At 42.6% G+C, this 25,158-nt stretch overlaps 1 protein-coding gene across 2 annotated transcripts; it reads right to left on the reverse strand.

Annotated features, from left to right (window-relative positions):
- Positions 1-1,876: 1,876 nt before the first annotated feature.
- On the reverse strand, positions 1,877-24,174 carry LOC123994489 (insulin-like growth factor I). 2 transcript variants are annotated; one of them, XM_046297129.1, is made up of 5 exons: positions 23,891-24,174; positions 22,277-22,436; positions 9,705-9,967; positions 7,561-7,596; positions 1,877-5,275 (listed from the first exon to the last, which is right to left on the reverse strand). In XM_046297129.1, the coding sequence occupies exons 1-5, from the start codon at positions 23,936-23,938 to the stop codon at positions 5,216-5,218; spliced, it is 567 nt and encodes a 188-aa protein (XP_046153085.1). In that variant the 5' UTR covers positions 23,939-24,174; the 3' UTR covers positions 1,877-5,215. The 2 variants fall into 2 exon arrangements, with proteins under 2 accessions (XP_046153085.1, XP_046153086.1); XM_046297130.1 differs by lacking the exon at positions 7,561-7,596.
- Between the last annotated feature and the right edge of the window lie 984 nt (positions 24,175-25,158).

Raw genomic sequence — 25,158 nt, forward strand, 5'->3', positions numbered from 1 at the left:
TTGGGCAGGCCTCTTTCTTGCCCAGAGAACAGACCATGGTTTCCTGGAACAATGCAGCTGATGAGAGGCTCTCCAAGGAAAATATGGGTCTGACATCATGGGTTCTTAAAGCACACAGCTGAGCCAACACTCTCCTGCCATAATCAGTACTCAGTGAATTTCCACTGCTGAGGGAAATGGAGGAAAAATAAGACGGAGAAGCCCCTATGGGCATGGGTCCCTTCCCCTTCTACACCCAGGTATGGCTAGAAGTTCAAACTGAGAGTTTCAGTTTGAAATGGAAATGCATAATCCAGTGATATACAAAGTTACTGTCACATTGGCTGGTGTCCTAAGGAGAGAAGAAAGACAGGAAACAGTAGTGATGGGGAAAGATGCTGAGTTGAAGTATGAATATACAGTGAGAACAATAAATGCAATTGCCAGTCCTTCGTACTACTGTAAAAGTAATTGATATCCAGTATTTATTATTAAAAGAGAACTACATTTTGCCAGACTAACACAAATCATCCCTCCCCCTAAAACAACCAAGAGGAAAAATAGTGAAATTGGAGTGTATTAAAATAAACCACAAGGTCATTTAAAAGACAATAGCGTATGTAGTTGTAGTAGGGTTTTGGAGCTTCCACTTCAGGGTTGGTCCAGAATCGGTGTCCTTAGGTGCACTCAATCCAGAGCGCATAGAGTCCATCTGATAAATATGGGAAATAGATACTTGAGACTGCTCCTTCCAGAATCTTTCTGCTGGTGTAGCAGAGGTGCAATGGAGAAATTCACAATTAGTTATGATATTACAGAATTACAAATCAGAAATTAGACTGCAGATGTTAAATAAGATTCTACTTTTCTTTTTTTTCTTTCTTTTTTTTAACAGAATACAGCATTGAGGTTTCTTGGAGATTTATTTGAACTCTAAATTTCTGCAAGCTTGCAAACTGCAATGTGCCTATTCGGGCCTAATAATTGATCTTGTATTAGTCATTGAGAGGCTTGCATGAAATACCGTCCAGGATTGCCGGGCCAGACGCTTGCCAACTCCCTGCTCCACACTTGAAACGGTTATGTCTGCTGAATGGAAGCCAGAAGGTTAATTTTTCTGTGAAAATTACTTAAATGTTTGGTTATATATTCATAAAAAACGGCTGACGGTGAATGAAAGCTTTGTCCTGTCACTGCAGAGCCGTCCTACCTCTAAAAAGCTGAACACGCAGGCGCAGCTCTCCCCTCAGTGAACCCACACCGACTCTGTTTGCCTTGGCGGAACATGCCATCTTTTAGGAAGTATCACTTTGTCATCCAGAGTGTATTCAGTTTCAGACTGATGGTGAAATGATCTCCAATCTGAATCATGTGTTGATATACAGCCGAAGGACATAATTGATTTTTATAGTTTTTTGCATATGCTCAGAGAGACAAAAGTGAGCTTTGTTAGAATGCAACACTAATGTCTATGTCAGTGACACCCAGGTTTATTTTGCAGGTCTGACCTTGCAGTGGATGGCTTACTGTGCTATAATTACAAAGCAGGGAGAATTGTGTGTTAATAAGATGCATTGCTGTAGAATGTCTCCTGGACCTCTCTGTTTCATTACGCCCGTTGGATATTCATACTTGACGTTGATTGGTTGGTTTTCCCTTCCATCAAGCGAGAGGGACATGGTGATCAATTACACTCCAAATACTGATACAAGAAAGAAAACTGTTCACCTGGCTGTTTGTTTTTCTTCTTATGTTTGTTTGGTTGCCAAGCAAAAGTGGTAAAAACATCTTTGTTATTTTATTCATGGATGATATTCAAAGGTTTCGCAAAAGTGCCTGCAGAACATTCTGACACGAGCATGACAAATGGTATGAAATAAGTGCCCAGACGGTGTCATAATGTTGACAAGTGGTTTATTCAGCAGGAATGGTGAACAATCTGTCAGTATTTCAACATTTTCTACAGAAGGCAATCGAGCACCAGAAATAACAGCACTGTAATTAAACAGTTTCTTAGATGATGGTGAGCTTTGGAATCCCATGGCAATCAATTCAAATGTTTTCCTATTCCAGAGCGCTTGATAGAGTTTTCCTATATGTAATTCAAAATACAGTTTTCATTCATGTTTGTGACATTGTAACTGCTAATTGTGAGATAAATGGTGACAAAGAATCAGTCAAAATAGTGTTTTGGGAGTCAGATAACTGGATTAAATATCTAGATTCTATCATGCTCATAGCTTTACTCTGTTGCTGCCCCTCAAGAGGCCACCATTATTATCCTTTATGCCTGCATATTGACAGTCCCACAAAGTCCCACATGGTAAACTTCCATCTTCAGCTTTGTTTCAGGGAGAACTACACTCTTAGAAAAAAAGGTGCTAAAAGAGTTCTTCGGCTGTCTCCATAGGTTAACCCGATGAAGAACCCTTTTTGGTTCCAGGTAGAACCCTTTTGGTTCTACGAAAAACCCTTTCCACTGAGGGTTTCCAAAAGGGTTCAACCTGGAACCCAAAAGGGTTCTCCTATGGACAGCCGAAGCCTAAGAGTGTAGAACTGAACTGGGGTCAGTCTGACCAGCGTATGCCTCAGGGGATGAATGAAACCTACACTTGTATTACTCAAGCGGCATTAGCATAGCTGATCAGATGGATGGAGACATTGATCAAATGTGATAGCTTATGATTGACAGTTGTCAGTTTACCTATACTGTCTTTCATTAAATAAACATCTGACAATGCAAATTGAATTAGATTGTGTCTTAATTTAGCTGAGATCTTTGGTATCAGTCTGGTGATATGGTACTGAAGGACAATCGTGCTGATAATAGGAACTCAACAAGCTTGTTTTAAAACCACATACATGCATCTCACGGAGGGTCAAATGGTATGCAGACTGATAGAGGTCAACCTGGCTTTCAATTCACCTGACAATATCGTCCGTAGCCATATGTGAACGGACAAGATGGAGTCCTAATCTTAACCACTTCATTGCATTGTATGTGTTGATGATTACAGCTGTGGGTTGCTGATAGATGTAAGGATATAAGTACCACATTAATACTTTAGGTCAGACCGTCATTTTAATACTTCTTTTGATCATTTCTATCCCATTTTTATTGATGTCCGAATGAATCAACAGAACCAAAATTGTAAAAGGTTGTAATAAATAAAACATGTCTTACTTTGTGGGGAGCTGAGAACCAGATCTGATTCGCTGTGTCACTTAAGCTCTTTAACACATGGGCACATGGTTTTACAAAACAAATCGTTCAACCTCAATCATACATATTCGTAAGCGTCAATGCCTTGGCTTTCTGATCATGGTGCGTTCACATAACATTTCGTTCAGGACAAACAAAAGTACACTATGACTTTTAACACCTTAATATTATTGAAGGATCACAGTTCACAGTGCTTTTTGTCAAGTTATTTGGCATAGGGATCTATATTGAGTAACAATAATTTAAAAACAGTAGAAAAAATAGCGTTTTGCCTTCTTGGGATCCACAACATGATACTTTTTTTCCATGCATTCACAGATTTCACACAAAGACATTTGCTCGCTTATACTACTACCTTATTGAAATTGCTTACAAATAAAAACACTATTAATAAAATGGTGGCCACAAGGCTGTGCAAAAGGGACGACCTCCAACGATAAGCTTTGCCATCTCTCTTTCTCTTCCTGTTTTAGCCCACCGTTGCAAGTAACAAACTACAAAATAGCACCATTATACAGTGGATAGGATTTTCTTAATACGGTTTTGCTATATGATACCATCATGTACAATGATAGTAGAAGAATGCATAGGATAACATAAATGGGAGTATTGGTTGATTATACACTGACAGAGGAGGAAGAGATGTGATGGGTTGTCAGGTTGTTGAAATGGTACATTGACTGTCAGGCATCCAGATTGTGCAAACAGCCATTACTCTCTGTAATCCTGACGCAAACACAGGAATTCTCAGAACATGGTCTGATGGAACCAGTGTGTGAACCTTGCTCACAGTAGCAGAGCTCTGAGTGGCTGAGCTACAAAACGGACTGTGTGTGTGTGTGCACAGCATTATTCAACTGCAGTCCTGTTTGTAGGTGTGTGTTGCTGTGTTTCTAACAGTATTTGAGTTGCATATCATTCACTTGAGTGAACTATATGTGTTGCAGTTCATTTTATAGCCTTTTGCAATGACAAATCCATGCAGTCCATGTTCATACAGAAGAAGCAAAGGTCCCTCCCTAAGCTAACAAAATAAAAGAATGCAGGCCAAGTGAAATCAATCATTAATCGTCTTCCTGTAGCTGGCTATTTTTAGCGCCCCTCTGTCCTGTCCTCTGCATTAGAATCCATTTTTAATCAGACCAGATATTAGACCCAGAGAATCTACTGTGAGTCTTTACAAATTAAATCTAAATCGAATCTCCTCAGTACTTTCTGTTTACAGTACAGGATATACTAGTTACTGTCAGTTTCACTAGAATGGCTTAGCAGTACAAGAAGATTGTATCATCAGAATAGGTCTCTGTTGTTGCCTCAAAGCCTGGTTCTTATGTTATGGTTGCACGTAATACGCTTATTGTCTGTTGAAGCAGTCAATAGAAAATAAATAGCCTTAATGAAACACGTGACAACTGTGAAATCATCTTTTGGCCAGAACTGACTGAAGCTGAAATAACATTCTCTTGTGGTTCTAATATATTATCAAAGCAGTGGTTTTTAGATGAGAATGGGGAGGTTATGCTACAGGCATGGCCCAACCTCTCAGTGTAAAGCTTGAACTCTTTCAGAGTTCAGGTAAAGAGGATGAACCATTGGCTCCCATAGACAGACAGGTAAAGCGTGTCTGCTGGCTGCCCTCCTATTGGCTGTATGTAACACAGAGCCTATCAAAGGCCACCAGGGACACTATAGCTCAGCTCACACATGGAGGTATAAGAAGAAGAAGCTCTTTGATGTGTAAGCAGCTAAACTAGTCTGTTACATTGGTTTGACATGGAATATAATTCCTTCCAATATGAAATGGTGCAGTGTATAAAATAATAAAAATACCTCTCATTTAACCCCAGCACTTCACCTCTCAGCTAGAGACATAACACACAAAGCTTATTACCATTATCTTAGTACCATAATCCACCTTTTGTTGTTTTACAGTGAACCATTCCACAGAGGCACCAGGTATGGGCCCACCCTTCTCTCATCCCTGTCCGCCTGTCCGTTAGCTTCTGTCTTCTTCTACATTCGGTAGTTCCTTCCCCCTGTGTTTCCTCGACTTGAGTTCTTCTGATGTACCTCCTGAAAAGGGTGGAGGGGGAACAGATTTTTAGGAGGAGAAACATTAGATAAGTGGATTAGGAGAGTGGGAGAAAAACAGCTTTAGGTCAAAACCCAGTGCCTGTGTCTAGAACAACACAGCTGTACAATTAATGGGTGATGATTTCATAACCTTTTGCTATAGTGAAAGAGCCACAAACAGTACAGTATCGAGTATCCTCCCTACCAGAGCTGATAGGTCATATTCAAACCACAAGCCACCAGAGCGGCACTGACATTCAACACACTGTCCCTCTGCACATTAATAAATCAATGTGATTACATGCATGCCGTTACCCTCTGTAACTAGAATGCCACAAATCTGTTGCAATCTGAGGACCAGGGTTTCAGCACAAAATGTACAGTATGAAAGTAGAATCTGTCTGGGAGAGAGAGTGCCCATGGGTCTACCACAAAAACCACTTAGTCCTCCGCCTCTTCTCTAATGGCTTTCTTTTTTAAGAGGAGAGTTGTAAAATGCACCAAGTCCAAGCTTAAAAGGACGACATGGACACACAGGTGGAATTGGGAAACTAAGGGAGAGGAAAGAAACGTTTCTTCTGGTTGGGTTGACTACTTTGGTTGGACTGGGCTTGACTACTAATTCAATTCTGTGCTTGTATTTCCTTCCCTCTCACTGACTGACTGTATTCTGCTGTAACCTGTCCAAGGAGTCATTGATTTTGTATCTACTAAACGAAGGTATGAACAGCTACGTATAACAATGACAAGTATGCATCACATATGATGGTGGTCATGGCACCAATCATGGCATGCTACATTCTACACTGAACAAAAATATAAACGCAACATGTAAAGTGTTGGTCGTGAGCTGAAATAAAAGATCCCAGACATTTTCCATATGCACAAAAAGCTTATTTCTCTCACAGTTGGTCCACAAATTTGTTTACTTCCCTGTCAGTGGTTATTTCTCCTTTGCCAAGATAATCCATCCACCTGACAGGTGTAGCATATCAAGTCGCTGATTAAACAGCATGATCATTACACAGGTACACCTTGTGCTGGGGACAATAAAAGGCAACTCTAAAATGTGCAGTTTTGTCACACAACCCAATGCTACAGATGTCTCAAGTTTTGAGGCAGCATGCAATTGGCATGCTGACTGCAGGAATGTTCACCAGAGCTGTTGCCAGAGAATTGAATGTTAATTTCTCAAATTCTTTGGCTTTAGAGAACTTGGCAGTATGTCCAACCTGCCTCACAACCGCAGACCACATATAACCACGCCAGCCCAGGACATCCATATCTGGCTTCTTCACCTGCAGCCACCCGGTCAGCTGATGAAACTGTGGGTTTGCACAACCAAATAATTTCTGCACAACTGTCAGAAATCATCTCAGGGAAGCTCATCTGCATGCTCTTCGTCCTCACCAGGGTCTTGACCTGACTGCAGATCGTAACCGACTTCAGTGGTCAAATGATCACCTTCGATGGCCATTGGCTGGAGAAGTGCGCTCTTCACAGATGAATCCCGGTTTCAACTGTACTGGGCAGATGGCAGACAGTGCGCATGGCGATGTGTGGGTGGGCGATTTGTGCTGATGTAAAAGTTGTGAACAGAGTGCCCCATGGTGGCGGTGGAGTTATGGTATGGGCAGGCATACGCTACGGACACAATTCTCTTTTATTGATGGCAATTTGCATAGAGATACCATGACGAGATCGTGAGGCCCATTGTTGTGCCATTCATCTGCCGACATGACCTCATGTTTCAGCATGAAAATCTATGGCCCCATGACGCAAGGATCTACACAATTCCTGGAAGCTGAAAATGTCCCAGTTCTTCCATGGCCTGCATACTCACAAGACATGTCACCCATTGAGCATGTTTGGTATGCTTTGGATTGACGTGTACCACAGCATGTTCCAGTTCACGCCAATATCCAGCAACATCGCACAGCCACTGAAGAGGAGTGGGACAACATTCCACAGGCCACTATACACAGCTTGAACAACTCTATGAGAAGGAGATGTGTCGCGCTGTGTGAGGCAAATGTCGGTCACATCAGATACTGACTGGCTTTCTGATCCACACCCCTACCTTTTCTTTAGGATATCTATATTCCCAGTCATATGATATCCATACATTAGGGCCTAATTCATTTATTTAAATGGACTTATTTACTTATATGAATTTTAACTCTTGAGTAAAGTCTTAGAAATTGTTGCATGTTGCGTTTATATTTTTGTTCTGTGTAGTTATAGTAGGAAAGTACCACTGCAGTAGTGAAGGACAAACAGCCTACCTTGCAAGATGTGTGACTATTCCCAGATAAAGGTTTCTGTCAGGAAAAATAATAAAACTGTTCAGATATGACACATTTGCTTTCCACTGTGGTAGTTTATTGTCCACAATGGAACAGTTAGCCACTCTCTAAGGGGTAAAAGTCAGTTATTGGTGTTTTCTGTCCTCATCATCAAGCCTTAGCCTTAACGTCTTAATTTGGAGTGCATTCTCTGGAAAAAGCCTGACACACAGTGTCTTCGGAAATCATTCAGACACCTTGACTTTTTCCAAATTTTGTTACGTTACAATCTTATTTTAAAATGTATTAAATAAAAAAATGTCCTCGGCAATCTACACACATTACCCCTTAATGACGAAGCAAAGACAACCTTTTAGAAATGTTTGCAAATGTATCCAAAATTAAAAACAGAAATACCTATTCAGACCCTTTGCTATGAGACTTGAAATTGAGCTCAGGTGCATCCTGTTTCCATTGACTATCCTTGAGATGTTTCTACAACTTGATTGGAGTCCACCTGTGGTAAATTCAATGGATTTGGACATGATTTCGAAAGGCACACACCTGCCTATATAAGGTCCCACAGTTGACACTGCATGTCAGAGCAAAAACCAAGCCAGCGTAGAGCTCCGAGACAGGGTTGTGTTGAGGCACAGATCTGGGGAAGGGTACCAAAAAATGTCTGCAGCATTGAAGGTCCCCAAGAACCTTCAATGCTCCCGAGTGGCACAACGGTCTAAGGCACTGCATCTCAGTGCTAGAGGTGTCACTACAGACCCTGGTTCGGTCCCAGGCTGTTTCACAATTGACCGTGATCAAGAGTCCCATAGGGCGGCGCACAATTGACCCAGCGTCGTCCGGGTTAGGGGAGCTAAACCAGGGAGGGCCGTCAGTGTAAAATAAGTATTTGTTCTTAACTGACCTGCCTAGTTAAATAAAATAATTTAAATAAGAACACAGTGGCCTCCATCATTCTTAAATGGAAGAAGTTTGGAACCAGCAAGACTCTTGTTAGAGCTGGCCGCCAGGCCAAACTAAGCAATAGGGGGAGAAGGGCCTTGGTCAGGGAGGTGATAAAGAACATTATGGTCACTCTAACAGAGCTCTAGAGTTCCTCTGTGGAGATGGGAGAACCTTCCAGAAGGACAACTATTTCTGCAGCACTCCAACAATCAGGCCTTTATGGTATAGTGGCCAGATGGAGGCCATTCCTCAGTAAAAGGCACATTACAGCCATCTTGGAGTTTGCCAAATGGTACCTAAAGACTCTCAGATCATGAGATAAATGATTGGTCTGATGAAACTAAGATTGAACTCTTTGGCCTGAATGCCAAGCGTCACACCTGGAGGAAATCTGGCACCAACCCTATGGTGAAGCATGGCGGTGGCAGCATCATGCTGTGGGGACTTTTTTCAGCGGCATGGACTGGGAGACTAGACAGGATCGAGGCAAAGATGAACGGAACAAAGTACAGAGAGATCCTTGATGAAAACCTGCTACAGAGCGCTCAGGACTTCAGACTGGGGTGAAGGTTCATCTTCCAACAGTACAACGACCCTAAGCACACAGCCAATACAACACAGGAGTGGCTTCGGGACAAGTCTCTGAATGTCCTTGAGTGGCCCAGCCAGAGACCAGACTTGAACCCAATTGAACATTTCTGAAGAGACCTGAAAATAACTGTACAGCAACACTCCCCATCCAACCGGACAGAGCTTGAGAGGATCTGCAGAGAAGGATGGGAGAAACTCCCCAAATACAGGTGTGCCAACCTTGTAGCGTCATACTCAAGAAGACTTGTGGCTGTAATCGCCGCCAAAGGTGCTTCGACAAAGTACTGAGTAAAAGGTCTGAATACTTATGTAAATGTGATATTCTTCGTTTCATATTTAATTTTGGGGTATTGTGCGTAGATTAATAATGAGGGGAAAAAAACAATTTCATGAATGTTATAATAAGGCTGTAACATAACAAAATGTGGAAAAAGTAAAGTTGTCTGAATACTTTCTGAATGCACCGTATGATCTAACAATCAAATATACTGAAAGACCCACTACAATGTTCCATATCTATGTCCATTCTGTTTCAGTGATGTCAACTGTGTATGCTCTTATAATGTATATCTGTTTGGTGCTGTGCTCACCTTCTTGGGTTTTGTCTTGTCTGGGTGCTGTGCTGTCCTACGCTCTGTGCCTCGGTCCACGTTTTGCACTGCCGTACTAACCTTGGGTGTTCTTGGCATGTCTGTGTGGCGCTGTGCGCGCACAGAGCGAGCTGCCTTGCCAGACTTGACAGGGGCACAGTACATTTCGAGCCGCCGCAGCTCGCAACTCTGGAAGCAGCACTCGTCCACAATACCACGGTTATGTGACCGCCGTGAACTGGGGCCATAGCCCGTTGGTTTACCTGGAGAGACAGAAAGAGGAATTTGTGTTACTACATGTGAAGACATAAAGAGCATGTAAAGAGCATGCAGAGAGCACGTAGAGCGCATGCAAAAATCATGCAAAGAGCATGCAGAGAGCATGTAAAGAGCAAGGATAGCTGTCGTTCCAGTTTGTTCTGTAAGTAAATAAAAAAGATAACTGAAGACAACTTGTTGTTTATGATTATACATGTTGGACTTCCATGTATGTTTTGTCTTCATGTTATAGGTCAAAGTTAAACGTTGAGGTAAAAGTAGAGGTCATAGGCATGTTAAGTGTTGTGTCACGGGTGTGCTACGTCAACCACGGGTGCTTTAAAAGAGCCAATGGAATCATATACACCATAACCCATTACAGTCTTGGATATGGACCAACTTCTTTAGTGCAGATGTCCTGGAAGGTCTTATATCTGTGAGCTGAATGAATCCAAAAAGCTGTAATCATTTGTGGCTGTGCGCCAGGACCTGGGCCCTGCAATAGCTGAGTGCTAACGGCCAGGTTGTGGACTTGATTATTCTGATATATGGACAGTGTTAATGACATTGATTCCTTCATTGCAAAATGTACAGGGTATCGCATTGCACTGTGCGGACTCTTTTTGGCAGCCGTGTGGCAGTAAAAAAGGTCACGGTCACCGTAACATTGAGAATATCACGTTCTGACGTTTTAGACCCATTAGGCCAAACCTCAACCCCTCGGGGCCCATCAGCCTGCTGAGAAAGCAGGCCCAGGCCTAAGTCACACCCTCTGGCAGCTTGGTTGGTCGTTTCATTCACATTTTCACCTGGCAACCCAGCAGCCCTTTATTGCTGACAATATCAGAGCCAGTTGAACTCTGGATACTGTGGATGCTGGTACAATGCAGCCATGCTGTTGTTCCCTAACAACTATATGGCTTTCCTGAGACCAGACGAGACTCATAGTTCCCATACGTGCAAAAGATAGGCAGTTGGTGGCACCTAAATTGTGTGGGGGGGGGGGTCATAGTAATGGCAGGAAGATAATAAATGAAATGGTTTCAAACACATCACACACATGGTTTCCATGTGTTCGATATCAGTCCATTCACTCCATTCCAGCCATTATTATTAGTTGTTCAACCCTCACCAGCCTCCTGTGGTGCAAAGCCAGAGAGGCTCACTTGGAGGTCTGGTGCTCTTCAGTATGAATCGGAATCTGAGCACTTCTCTGAGAACCCAAGTCACCTTCTACAGTGATGTGAGTGGAAGGGGGGAGGAAGTTAGGAGTTGCTTTGACACCTGAATGCCAACAGCTTTTGACTCCCTCTCTCCAAACCCACTTTCTTTCAGTGGCCGTTAAAAAAATATCCCACTCTCCATTTACAATTCCCCGCTCACCTCAGGCAATATAGCCTTGATAGGCTTTTCCCTGTTACCAAATGAAATAATAATAATGTAATATGGCATTTACAAGGAGGAAATGCCTTTCCCTTTCAGAGTTAATAGCTCTTGGCCTGGGAGCCTGCCAGTGCTGACAAAGTGCATTAACTTCTGCTCTATGCCTTCCTTATCTTGACAATGTTGTTTTGGACAGAGAGGAGGTCCGATTCAGAAACAGATGCATCTCTCCACAGTTCCCAGTCAGGACCCTGGGTACAGTGTGAAGAAAGATTATGGAGGTAGTTGTACTGTGTGTGAGAGAACACTGATCTCAAGTCAGATGATGAAATACAGTGTGTGTTCATGGATAGTTGAAGGTGAGAGGGTTCTATACTGGCTAAATGGTAGAAGGTGAGAGGATTCCATACTGGCTAAAAGATTGAAGGTGAGAGGGTTCTATACTGGCTAAATGGTAGAAGGTGAGAGGATTCTATACTGGCTAAATGGTAGAAGGTGAGAGGATTCTATACTGGCTAAAAGGTTGAAGGTGAGAAGGTTCTATACTGGCTAAATGGTAGAAGGTGAGAGGATTCTATACTGGCTAAATGGTAGAAGGTGAGAGGATTCTATACTGGCTAAAAGGTTGAAGGTGAGAAGGTTCTATACTGGCTAAATGGTAGAAGGTGAGAGGATTCTATACTGGCTAAATGGTAGAAGGTGAGAGGATTCTATACTGGCTAAAAGGTTGAAGGTGAGAGGGTTCTATACTGGCTAAATAGTAGAAGGTGAGAGGATTCTATACTGGCTAAATGGTAGAAGGTGAGAGGATTCCATACTGGCTAAAAGGTTGAAGGTGAGTGGGTTCTATACTGGCTAAATGGTAGAAGGTGAGAGGATTCTATACTGGCGAAATGGTAGAAGGTGAGAGGATTCTATACTGGCTAAAAGGTTGAAGGTGGGAGGGTTCTATACTGGCTAAAAGGTTGAAGATGAGAGGGTTCTATACTGGCTAAAATATTGAAGGTGAGAGGGTTCTATACTGGTTTAAAGGTTGAAGGTGAGAGGGTTCTATACTGGCTAAAAGGTTGAAGGTGCTGCAGTGGACAGCAAGAATAGTTGATTCCGCAGGCAAGGAGAAAGAGATAGTTCTCACCCAAAGTCTATGTCCAGGTCAACAAGGTCAATCATTGCTTTTAGGATTTGACCACCACAATGTAGGCTAAAGGTAATCAGGCCATGTTATAGCCTCCTTACAATGAGAACTGCACGTACAATACACCAGTTTTCACCTTGAGAATGAAAGGTAGCAGGTCTCATTGTTTGAAGACTATTTGGGGATTTTCATAACTTCATCCCTCTTTGTGTCCGTAGCTGGGCCCACTTAAAGATGCACTCTCTGACTTTTGTATGATTTCAGCCAGTAGTTTTGAAAGTGGCGCTCACGAGCCAAAACGGGTCCCTGTTTTTTGTGCACTACGTCATTCAATTGTGTAGGGCGGCAGGTAGCCTATCGGCTAGAGTATTTTGACCAGTAACCGAAAGGTCGCTGGTTTGAATACCTGAGTCGACAAGGTAAAAAATCTATCTGTGCCCTTGAGCAAGGCACTTAAACCTAATTTTCTCCAGGTGCGCCATGCTACTATGGCTGACCCTCTAAAACAACACATTTCACTGAACCTATCCAGTGTATGTGACAATACATTTTTTTTAAATGTTTTACTATGTCATCCATTTGGTTTGATATGTTCCGAATTTTGCAATTAATATGATATCATCCCAATTTCTCAATGTGTTTGATATGTTACAAATCCAATTCATGCAGTTTGTTGTGCTTAAGATCGCGGAGTGCATCTTTAATGTAATGTTTACTGAATGGCATGTTGTAATTAAGCCAGAATAAACCATGATAAATTGTCACTTAACCATTGTTGCTGACGTGTAACAAGGAATTTTCATGACGAGGGAAACCTTCTTGCGAGGCCGAGTTTGTGATTATTCAATCAGACAGGTTGTATTGTGAGCCAGGAGTTGATTGTGCTGGTCCTGTTTTCCAATCCCTCCCAATAAAGGCCTCCAAATGAACATCAGCTATTATTCTCAAAATAACCTATAACCTTCTGAACAAACAGCTGGAGAGGAGAAAAATCATCTGGATGCAGATTTTAACATGAAGAAGAATCAGCTGTAGCTGGTTTTAAAAAGCAGAAAGCATCAGTAAACAGGTAGAATAGGTTTTGGAAGGTTTTAAGTGCCACGTTTCAAGGGATCACTGACTGTAATCCGCCGTGAACAAAGAGGTGACGTCCTGTGTGCTGTTGTTGTAAACAAACTCAGACAAACCACCTTCTCCTGCCTGCCCTATGGTGTGGACATCCAGCCCGGTCGGTGGTGTGAGAAACAGGCTGTTTGAGAAGGGGGATCCGTGGTGATTGGTAAAGGTTATTGTTTTGGAGTTTGGTTGCAGCCATTCAAGACATGGCAGATTAGTGGTAGGCTACACATCTTCTGTTTGTGTCACTGTTGTAGACAGATACCCACTACAGATTAGGGTGCAGTTTTGTTTTGGTGTTGTGTCTTGTTGCACACATCTATTGGATGGAAGGGGGCCCATTTCCCCCCTTTTTGTAGGGTGAATAGATTCAACTGAGATCTAAGTGCTGCATAACAATTGTTTGGCTGCGTAGAGAGAGGCTCCATCATGACTTGAAAGAAGGAATGTCTACAACTCTGTAATGCTCCCCAGTGGTTTATTAAGATCCACACAAGACAATGTTTTGATCCCACTGCGATCTTTGTCAGGTCAGTCGACAATGTCTTAGCTGAAGAGCAAGGCAGTCTGTTTAGGTCAACCTGACTGAGCAACACACAAGCTAGAGGGACCTTTTGGTCAAGCAAGCATTGACATTTTGGCAGTAGTGCCATAACAGCAGAGAAGCATGGGTGCAAATATAAGTCATACTTTTAACTACCACTATTGTGCTCATGATCATGCTCAAGTTACTATTATATTTTATTTGTCATGTGCAGTGCATTCGTAAAGTATTCAGACCCCTTCCCCTTATCCACATTTTGTTACGTTACAGCCTTATTCTAAAATGGATTAAATTAATAAAAATTCTCATGGATTTACACACAATACCCCATAATGACAAAGCGACCTTAATTATATCCTCCTGATTCCTGCTTACAAGCTAAAATTAAAGCAGGAAGCAACAATGGCTCGGTCTATAAAAAAAGTGGTCAGATGAAGCAGGTGCTAAACTACAGGACCGACATGAGTAAGACCTTTAAACAGGTCAACATTCACATGGCCGCTGGGCCTGACGGATTAACAGGACGTGTGCTCCGGGCGTGCGCGGACCAACTGGCAGGTGTCTTCACTGACATTTTAAACATGTCCCTGATTGAGTCTGTAATACCAACATGCTTCAAGCAGACCACCATAGTCCCTGTGCCCAATAGCACTAAGGTAACCTGCCTAAATGACTACAGACCCATAGCACTCATGTTCATAGCCATGAAGTGCTTTGAAAGGCTGGTATTGGCCCACATCAACATCATTATCCCAGAAACCCTAGACCCACTCCAATTTGCATACCGCTCAAACAGATCCACAGATGATGCAATCTCTATTGCACTCCACACTGTCCTTTCCCACCTGGACAAAAGGAACACCTATGTGAGAATGCTATTCATTGACTACAGCTCAGCGTTCAACACCATAGTGACCTCAAAGCTCATCACTAAGCTAAGGATCCTGGGACTAAACACCTCCCTCTGCAACTGGATCCTGGACTTCCTGACGGGCCGCCCCCAGGTGGTAAGGGTAGGTAGCAACACATCTGCCACTCTGATCCTCAACACTGGAGCCACTCAGAGGTGCCTGCTCAGCCCCCTCCTGTACTCCCTGTTCACCCATGACTGCATGGCCAGCCATGACTCCAACACCAACATTAAGTTTGTGGACGACACAACAGTGGTAGGCCTGATCACCGACAACGACAAGACAGCTAATAGGGTAGAAGTCAGAGCCCTGGCCAGGAGGTGCCAGAATAACAACCTATCCCTCAACGTAATCAAGACCAAGGAGATGATTGTGGACTATGAGCACGTCCCCATTCTCATCGACAAGGCTGTAGTGGAGCAGGTTGAGAGCTTCAAGTTCCTTGGTATCCACATCACCAACAAACTAGATTGGTCCAAACACACCAAGACAGTTGTGAAGAGGGTACGACAAAACCTATTCCCCCTCAGGAGACTGAAAAGATTTGTCATGGGTCCTCAGACCCTCAAAAGTTTCTCCAGCTGCAACATCGAGAGCATCACTGCCTGGTATGGCATCTGCTCGGCCTCCGACCGCAAGGCACTACAGAGGGTAGTGCGTACGGCCCAATACATCACTGAGGCTAAGCTGCCTGCCATCCAGGATCTCTAGACCAGACGGTTTCAGAGGAAGGCCCTAAAAATTGTCAAAGACCCAGCCACCCTAGTCATAGTCTGTTCTCTCTGGCAAGCGGTACCGGAGTGCCAAGTCTAGGACCAAAAGGCTTCTCAACAGCTTCTACGCCCGAGCCATAAGACTCCTGAACAGGTAATGAAATGGACTATTTGCATTGTGTCCTGCCACTCCCCCCACACCTTTTTACGCTGCTGCTACTCTCTGTTTATCATCTATGCATAGTCCCTTTAACTATACATTCATGTACATATTACCTCAATTAGACCGACTAACCTGTGCCCCCGCACAGTGACTCTGTACCTGTATAAAGTCTTGCTACTGTTGTTTTCACTGTCATTTTAATGTTTTTTTTACATTTGATTTCTTTACTTATCTATTGTTTACATAATACCTATTTTTTACTTAAAAATTGCACTGTTGGTTCGGGCTTATTAGGAAGCATTTCACTGTAAGGTTGTTGTATTCGGCGCATGTGACAAATACATTTTGATTTGAAAATCGTTTTTTTAAATGTATTACATAAGAATACAGATCCTTTGCTATGAAACTCAAAATTGAGCTCAGGTACATCCTGTTTCCATTTATCATCCTTGAGATGTTTCTACAACTTGATTGGAGTCCATCTATGGTAAATTCAATTGATTGGACATGATTTGGAAAGGCACACACCTGTCTATATAAGGTCTCACAGTTGACAGTGCATATCAGAGCAAAAACCAAGTCATGAGGTCGAAGGTATTGTTCGTAGAGCTCTGAGACAGGATTGTGTTGAGGCACAGATTTAGGGAATGGTACCAAAACATTTCTGCAGCATTGAAGGTCCCCAAGAACACATTGACCACCATCATTCTTAAATGGAATAAGTTTGTAACCACCTCAAGAGTTCCGCTGAGAGATGGGAGAACCTTCCAGAAGGACAATCATCTCTGCAGCACTCCACCAATCAGGCCTTCATGGTTGAGTGGCCAGATGCAAGCAACTCCTCAGTAAAAGGCACATGACAAACAGCCCGCTTGGAGTTTGCCAAAAGACACCTAAAGGACTCTCAGACGATGAGAAATAAGATTCTCTGGTCTGATAAAACCAAGATTGAACTCTTTGGCCTGAATGCCAAGAGTCACATCTGGAGGAAACCTGGCACCATGCCTAAGGTGAAGCATGGTGGTGGCAGCATCATGCTGTGGGGATGTTTTTCAGTAGCAGGGACTGGGAGACTAATCAGGATCGAGGGAAAGATAAACAGAGATCCTTGATTAAAACCTGCTCCAGAGCGCTCAGGACCTCAGACTGGGTTGAAGGTTCACCTTCCTACAGGACAACGACCATAAGCACACAGTCAAGACAACGCAGGAGTGGCTTCAGGACAAGTCTCTGAATGTCCTTGAGTGGCCCAGCCAGAGCCCGGATTGAGCCCGATCAAACATCTCTGGAAACCTGAAAATAGCTGTGCAGCAACGCTCCTCATCCAACCTGACAGAGCTTGAGAGGATCTGCAGAGAAGAATGGGAGAAACTCCCCAAATAGAGGTGTGCCAACCTTGTAGCGTCATACCCAAGAAGACTCAAGGCTGTAATCGCTGCCAAAGGTGCTTCACCAAAGCACTGAGTAAAGGGTCTGAATACTTATGTAAATAGGATATTTCAGTTTTTTATTTGTAATAAATTTGCAAACATTTCTAAAAAACAGTTTTTGCTTTGTCATTATGGGGTATTGTGAGTAGATTGATGTTGATTTAAAAAAATAATAAAAAGTAGAACAAGTCAAGAGGTCTTAACACTTTCCGAAGTAAAAATATAAACGCAACATGCAACAATTTCAACGATTTTACTGAATTACAGTTCATATAAGGAAATCAGTCAATTGAAATAAATTCATTAGGATCTAATCTAAGGATTTCATGACTGGGCAGGGTCTCAGCCATGGGTGGGCCTGGGAGGGCATACGCCCACACACTGTGGAGCCAGGCCCAGCCAATAAGAATGAGTTTTTCCCCCCAAAAAGGATATATTAGACAGAAATACTCCTCAGTTTCATCAGCTGTCCGGGTGGCTGGTCTCAGACAATCCCGCAGGGGAAGAAGGTCCTGGGCTGGCATGGTTAGGTGTCTTATGGTAGAAATATTAACATTCAATTATCTGGCAACAGCTCTGATGGACATTCCGGCATGCCAATTGCATGCTTCCTCAAAACTTGAGACATCTCTGGCATTGTCTTGTGTGACAAAACTGCAAATTTCAGAGTGGCCTTTTATTGTCCCCAGCACAAGGTGCACCTTTGTAATGATCATGCTGTTTAATCAGCTTCTTGATATGCCACACCTGTCATATTTTTGTGCTTATGGAAATTTTCTGTCATCTTTTAATACAGTTCATGAAACCTTCGGACCAACACTTTACACAATTATTTTTGGTCAGTATATTTGATCGACTTCTAAGACAAAAGTCAAGAGGCAAGGCCACTCACTGCTCCATCCTGCTGCTTGGTTAGAGCTATGCTGGAGACACTGCAGCACATAGCTCACATTCCTCAAACGAGTAAGGCTGTAAAGACAGGGCTCTCCTCCAGATTGGGCACAGAAAGGATCTGAGTTTTACAGCCTCTCCGTGGTTAATAAAAAACAGTGAATTCTTGGAACCGGTGCAGCGCACTGCCTGTGGAGTGTCAGGGAGTTTATGGTTTGTCGGGGTCTACGAAAGCTGCTATAGACCTGGAAACTACCTCTTTATCACTGGTACCACAAAGAGTTTATAGCCTAGCTAAATTTCCCTCACATTTTCAACTGAGGTTATGTCTGCTTTTAGGCAATTAAAAGCCAGTTTGTAAGAGCATTTAGGATCCTAACTCAGTGAGTTAGGGTCTCGTGGGATGGGATAGACTGGATGGGTCAGTCAGTTCAAAATTATGTGACATAGTAAGCTTGGCTAGCTCTGGCTAGTTACAGTCTAGGAACCATTTACCAAGGTTTAAGTTTCGGTTTTAGCCCTAAGTAGAGGCCTCAGATGAAACTGTAGGCTATAATAATGTGGGCACAATGTGTGCAATATCTGTACGAGTTCTTTATGGTCAAGCCTGGCCAACATCACCAGTAGAACAGGTTTATTTCAACTCAAGCCTTTGTGTCTTGACTCAAAACTGACAGAACTCAAATCTAACATCCCCATCCTGTCGCTTTCATGATAAGTATTTTTGTTATGCAGAGTAGTTATTCAGTGAGGCGGGTCAACATACTCATTTCAGCACTCCATGGAAAAACAACACCTTTTCACAGTGACAAAGTGCACACAAAGTGCAAACAGGAGACCTTTCTTTCTTTAGTGCTGAGTACCTTCTGCTGAGTGTGTGTGTGTGTTCAGGTCCAGTGTATAAAACTAGAGAGGTGGGGAGGTGGAGGGGAGGGGTGCATCCTGATCATCCTGTAATCCCCCATAATCCCCTGCTGCTCCGGGACAAGGCCTAGCTGTGTGGGTAGTGAGGCTGATGTGCTGTTTACACGTTCTCCACTCTCCTACTCCAGCTGCTTCAAATAGAATAGACACAGAGAGACAAACAAGGCTGAGAAAGGATAGGATGGCTCATCAATGGCTGCTTAAAAGCAATTTACTCCCCTCCTCTGTTCCTCATTCTGTTTAAACTACATGCTGTTGGGAGGGCGATGTCACAGTGCCAATCTGAATTTGTTTTCATCCCGACTATAAATGTATCTCATGTACAACTCTCTGAGCTAGTGGCTTATGACATGGCATTCTGAGACAAAAAGGACAAGACTGGTTTGTCTATTGCCCTGTGTGGCTGAATCTCTGTGCCTTTTGCTGAATAGGTTTATCTCTGACCCTGACATGGTTCCTTCTGATTAAAATGTATATAACTAATATATTTACGAATACTCCCAGCATCATCCACATTAGAGACTTGGTATATGCCATGACATTGTATTTATGGAGTTACTAAGAGAAAGGTAGTGTGGTGTGCCATAGAAGTCCTTTTTCATTTTTAGTCAGTTGTATTTTTTACACATCCTAGAGCTCTGGAGTGTAGGTGCATCGTAGAGGGGTTCACTTTTAGACTGTGAGAGGAAATTCTTCAGAATAGAATAACCAGCTCCATCCAGAGTACATTACAGGAAGTGGGTGTTATCTACAATAAAAGCGCAGGAAGAGTTGATTCATGTCTTTCAGAGAATCTACAGTACCCCACTGATCAGAGAATGTTCCTACCGATTTCCTCACAATTTCCCTGTCGTCCAGTGTTCCTATTTGCAAACTGGGGTTACCCAGATTCTGTCCAAAAGGCCCCCACGAAGACCAGATTCACAGTATGTCTGTATATCCACTCTACTCCACTCAACCCGGGAGGAGTTTGCCTGCTAAAGCATTACTAAGACAACTGAGGATTTCTAGGTCAGGCTAATAATTGGAAAAACTGACTACGGTTGTGGATTTAGTTTTTCTTCTTTAGACCACATTTTGTTTCAATAAAATATTTTTCCACCGAGTAGTATTTCACATTTCTGTCAAGGTAATGAAATATGAAGTCTTGCAATGCAAGTGCAGCTACTTTAGCAGTGACATGGTGGGTAAGGTGGATTGGCCCTGCGTCTCAGCCCGCAGAAAGCCCAGTGTCACTGCAACACGTTGGGGACACATCATTACTACGGTGGCTGCCAAGTTCAATATGGTGCAGCAGACTGGAGGGGAGGAGTTCAGCTCAGGAGCAGACCAGACCTGACAACCGCAAGGAGCTGTCACTCTTCCCAGTGCAAAAGACGACAGAGCCGAAAATGGATTATCCAGATATCTCACCTAAAGACTCATTGTTATACATGTGGTTCAACCTGACAGCAGGAGAGAGAGACATACTGTCCACACAGCGAGCCACCTGTTGTACATACCTCACTGTTCCTTTCCAGAAAGGATGGAGTGTGCCTGAAATGTCCTCGACTCAATGAACATTTTTTAACACGAGAACAAGGCATTGATGGATGGGCACTTTGCAGCTCAATGATCGCACAGTACAGTCTATAGTCACATGGATGCAGTTTAGTTCCAAACCTTGACCGATTGAATTCCCAGAGCCAGATAAGGTCTATCTGAGGTCTGTGAGTTCATGTTTGGAATTATTTGCTGTTTATGTCCATTGTTTGGTTCATCAATTAATTATCATAGAATAGTCTCGTTGAAGATACAGTTATATTCCAAATACAAGATATGGCAGTGTGGCAAGTTCTGGCAACTCAAGATTATATTCCATAGGCCATGTGAAATCCATTAAACACTCAGAGAATACATAAACCCCTTTCACAGTCTCACATCATCAAATCTCCCAGACAGTCTCACACCTCATCAAAAGTCTTTACACATATTAAATATTTCATCAAGTTCACAGAAGAATTGTTATCACGCAATCAAACATTCTCAACTCTGTCACAACTAGGCAACAACAACAAAAAACACCACCTCAAGAGAACTTTCAAAGTGCCATTCCACAGTACATGGTTGTGAGTTAACTGAGAAACTACCGTGATGTAATACAAGTCTGAATTAAGTTGGAGCATAGAGCCTCTTTCAAGATGATTGACATCTCTGAGCTGTATTGCTATGTCAATGTCAGTGATACGAAACGATGGTGCACAATAATGGTTTAGCCTTGGAGAGGTGGTAAAGAGAGACTTGTCACTTGTGTGTGCAGTGATTTCACTCAACGTCAGCTAGGGACCCTCAAGGCACCACATTCTGTGTATGGCACTAATGAGCCAAACCACAACCTTTCTGAGTCCATGGTTCTAATGGGAAGAAGTAGTCCCCTGAGGGAAGGATCAGGGTCCATGTCATAGGAACACTGGCTACTGATGAGAGGGAGAACGCAACACCTTGACACAGCTCAGCACTGCCATATATTGCATCTTGTTCTGGCCTTTGTGCCTCCAATGGAAAATAGGAGATTTAAGTCCTGGATTCTTAGCAGATGGTTTTCTTTGGGTAGCTTTCCCCATTTCTGGTGGAAAAAGAGTTCACTGCAACATTTATGTCTCTCCCTCCTCCTTCTTACAGATAGTCAGCCTCAATTCCACTTAAAACCCCATCCCCATAGACCCAGCAGCCATCTGAATGAGCATAATATACATATAGCTGTTTAACATCATTCTACACTTCATTTACCTCTCAGCAACCCCCAGAACCTCACTTCACTCCTGCTTCAGGGGCATTGCATCGTGTGATTCTGTATATTCCATTAGTCTAATTCAGGAGTCCATCACAATCATGGACAGAGACAAAATATACATATAAGCATCAACTATTTCAAATATGATAAGTCTACAGTTGAAATATTTCATAGGAGTGAGGAAAAAGACAGAGGGAATGGTTATTAGAAAGGGAAGGCCAGATGAGAGAGATAGAGATCTGATACTGTTTCATTTATGAGGTTGCGCATTAGCGCTTTGGGAGAATGGAGCAGCAGCAATCCTTTATAAATAAATAAAAGGTGCACTTACTGAAATAAAAGCCTCTCTCTCCACACACAAACTGCAGCGTGTCCACCAGCTCCGCCCCACACAGGGTCTCGGGCCCCGCCCCTGTTGCCGCCGAAGTCAGGGTTAGGACGCACAGCAGCAGTGAGAGGGTGTGGGTACAGGAGACACAGCACATCGCACTCTGCGTTCAACGGGGAGAAGGGCACAGTTAGTAGGGCATGGCAGGCAGAGAATATCGTCAGTCTCACCGCCCATATCGTATTTCACCAGTGTCAGTATGACTTGGTGGCAGTGATTTCAACATCTTCGTCATTATCGATTTTTACTATAGATTTGTGAAATATATAGCTAGGTTTTCTAATAGGTTCACAATAAGTGAAGGAACAGGTGTCTATGGAACCGTGACGTCCAACACAATCACACCATTATAATAAAAGAGCATACAATAATACCAGTCTATGAGTTTTGGTCACGATTTACGCACGTATGGTCCTTGACGTTTATTAATTCTTACAAACATATTAGGATGTATGGAGCGGTGACTGCCCGAGCCGCTTCCTGAGAGGGTGCTTTCCCGGTTCGAAGCTCATACACATCATTGTCTTGCCTTTAGGCTATTTCACTGATAATATTCCTGCAGCCATCAGACAGTTACGTTTCACAACCCGATAATCAAACTTTTGGGGTGTTATAATAAAGAACAATTGCATAGAAATTAGTCACAGAGAGGGAGAGGTATGCATAAAACGAATGCATAAATCAATCAATGCGATAAGATATATTTAAAATCGTTTGTTTCCAAACAGTCTTCTTTAAGTAGGCTTAGTTTTAAGGTAATGTAATGATGCCCTTGCTTTCTCTCATCCTCAGCTCCAAAAACGATCGTTCAGGACAGGAGCCACAGAGCCAAGGATCTTGCCTATCCAAACATGAGATGGAAAACGGTTCACGCGCCAAACCCAGCAGATGAAGCATACCGGGACAAATTTACATAATAAAGAGAATATATACAGGTTTCATATACATCACAACCCCTACCACACAGTTATCTTGCCCAAAGGGCACCTTCTTAGACGCCTTAAACCCTTCCTTATTGTTTGTTTTCCTACAATCCAATGTGGTACCCAAATGCGGAGTCAGCAGAAATTACTTTGAAAGTTCAGTAACTAATGCAGCAGCATTAGTGGTTTATATTCATGAAAACGGCACCGGTCAGCGCGCAATGCGCAAACGTGTCGAAACTCATGCTGGAAACGCATTGAAACATCCACGCGAGTGTGTTAACTCATGCACGCAGACATGCCTAATAACCTTATTTGCGTAAAGTCAATGAAAGTAAATGTCATAGCTAGGCTACATATAATGTCTATGTGGAAACAGTCAAACGTGCTTTTACAGAAAATGCACGCAAATCTACCTGCTGACATGTTCTGGTAGACATTTTGAAATAGTCTATAATAAAACCGATGTGTACATTAAATCCCTGAACTAAAATAATCTGCTATAATCAAACATGGTTCTTTATTCATTTTTGCTTTGATACTGCAAATAAATCAGTTTGGTTCTTGCAACAACAACAACACAAATTGTAAGTAAGGTAACAATCTGGTGTCAAAGGACATTATTTAAAGTTACCTTGAAGACATCACATAAATGCCACTGGAAGAAATGACCGCTAGACATCCCCACGGGTCTCCGCACGACAAAGCCCAGCAAAAATGAACTTGTTTGAAGTCATTAAAAACAGTGAGAAAGTGGATAAGATGCAGGCAATGTCACATCTCAATATTCCGACTTTGTTCCATTGCGCAGGCTCGTTTTGGAGAAGTGAGATTTAGCGAACTGGAGACGGATTTAGAGAGAAAATCCCTCACATGTATCTACATTACACAGACATTTTCAACAGGAAACAGCTGGGGCAGCATTTGCCTTCTCCTCATCCTAAATTATTCATTAAGGATTTTGGGCACATATTCAAATAACGTCATCATTTATACTTTTCTTAGAATGGGATTGAATTTTGATCTCTTTAAGGCTTGGACCCATACCACCCGCTCTTCTCAAAGCTTGTTACGTGTAGAAATCTCAATGATGAGTTGTTATAGGCATTGGAAAAATATCATTATTGTCCACGAAGCTCGTGCGTAATTTATGTGCCACATGTAGGCTATGTGTCTTCATATTCATCATCTATTGCATACATATCTATCTCCAACGTTTGATTTAGTGGGCTTATTCATCATCATGATTTAAATATTTTCATAAACTAGAATATTTGAGTGTTTATGTACAGTGCACACACAGTCAGCAGGATAGCCTGGACATTGCTCTCTTTTTTCATACAATTCATATATGTTTATATTCATATATGTGAATATCACTCCTTACCTCAAGTCATCAGGATTAAAATCCCACATCTAACCACCTGATTATTCATGTAGTTTTATACATGTAGTTTTAAATATCCTCTTGTTAGGTCTATCTGCGAACACCATGGCAATACATCTAATTTTATAATGCAAATATTATGACCACTCAGTGTTTGTCACTGAACACTGCATTGCCACTTGACAGCCCAAATGTGGGCCTTTTGCCCAATCTGTGAATCTGCACCTTGCTCTCCCCTTGAGTTGACATGTGTCTCAGTATCTGTTGACAACAGCACCCTTTCCATGGAAAATATGTATACCCTTGAATAGGACAATCCTATTTTTTCCAATAAAGGGCAAAGTTTTGAAAGACCACTGCCTAATTGTCCCAGGGCTTAAAGAGGGTTGATTTCACCAGCAGAGATAAGAGATCAGCACTGATCCAATCACTAAACAGGAGATCAGTGCTGACCCAATCATAAAGCAGGAGATCAGCAGCACAGCTCCAGTTAGCTCAGACAGTGTCAGCGCATC

Source organism: Oncorhynchus gorbuscha, linkage group LG14 (assembly GCF_021184085.1).
Source record: "Oncorhynchus gorbuscha isolate QuinsamMale2020 ecotype Even-year linkage group LG14, OgorEven_v1.0, whole genome shotgun sequence".
NCBI classification, from domain to species: domain Eukaryota; kingdom Metazoa; phylum Chordata; class Actinopteri; order Salmoniformes; family Salmonidae; genus Oncorhynchus; species Oncorhynchus gorbuscha.

Coding starts and splice junctions, on each gene's coding strand:
- LOC123994489 (XM_046297129.1), bottom strand. CDS start 23,938: ATGTCTAGCGGTCATTTCTTCCAGTGGCATTTATGTGATGTCTTCAAG. Junction 22,437..23,890: donor ATTTATGTGATGTCTTCAAG/GTAACTTTAAAT, acceptor CGTTGAACGCAG/AGTGCGATGTGCTGTGTCTC. Junction 7,597..9,704: donor ACAAGACAAAACCCAAGAAG/GTGAGCACAGCA, acceptor TTTTCCTGACAG/AAACCTTTATCTGGGAATAG.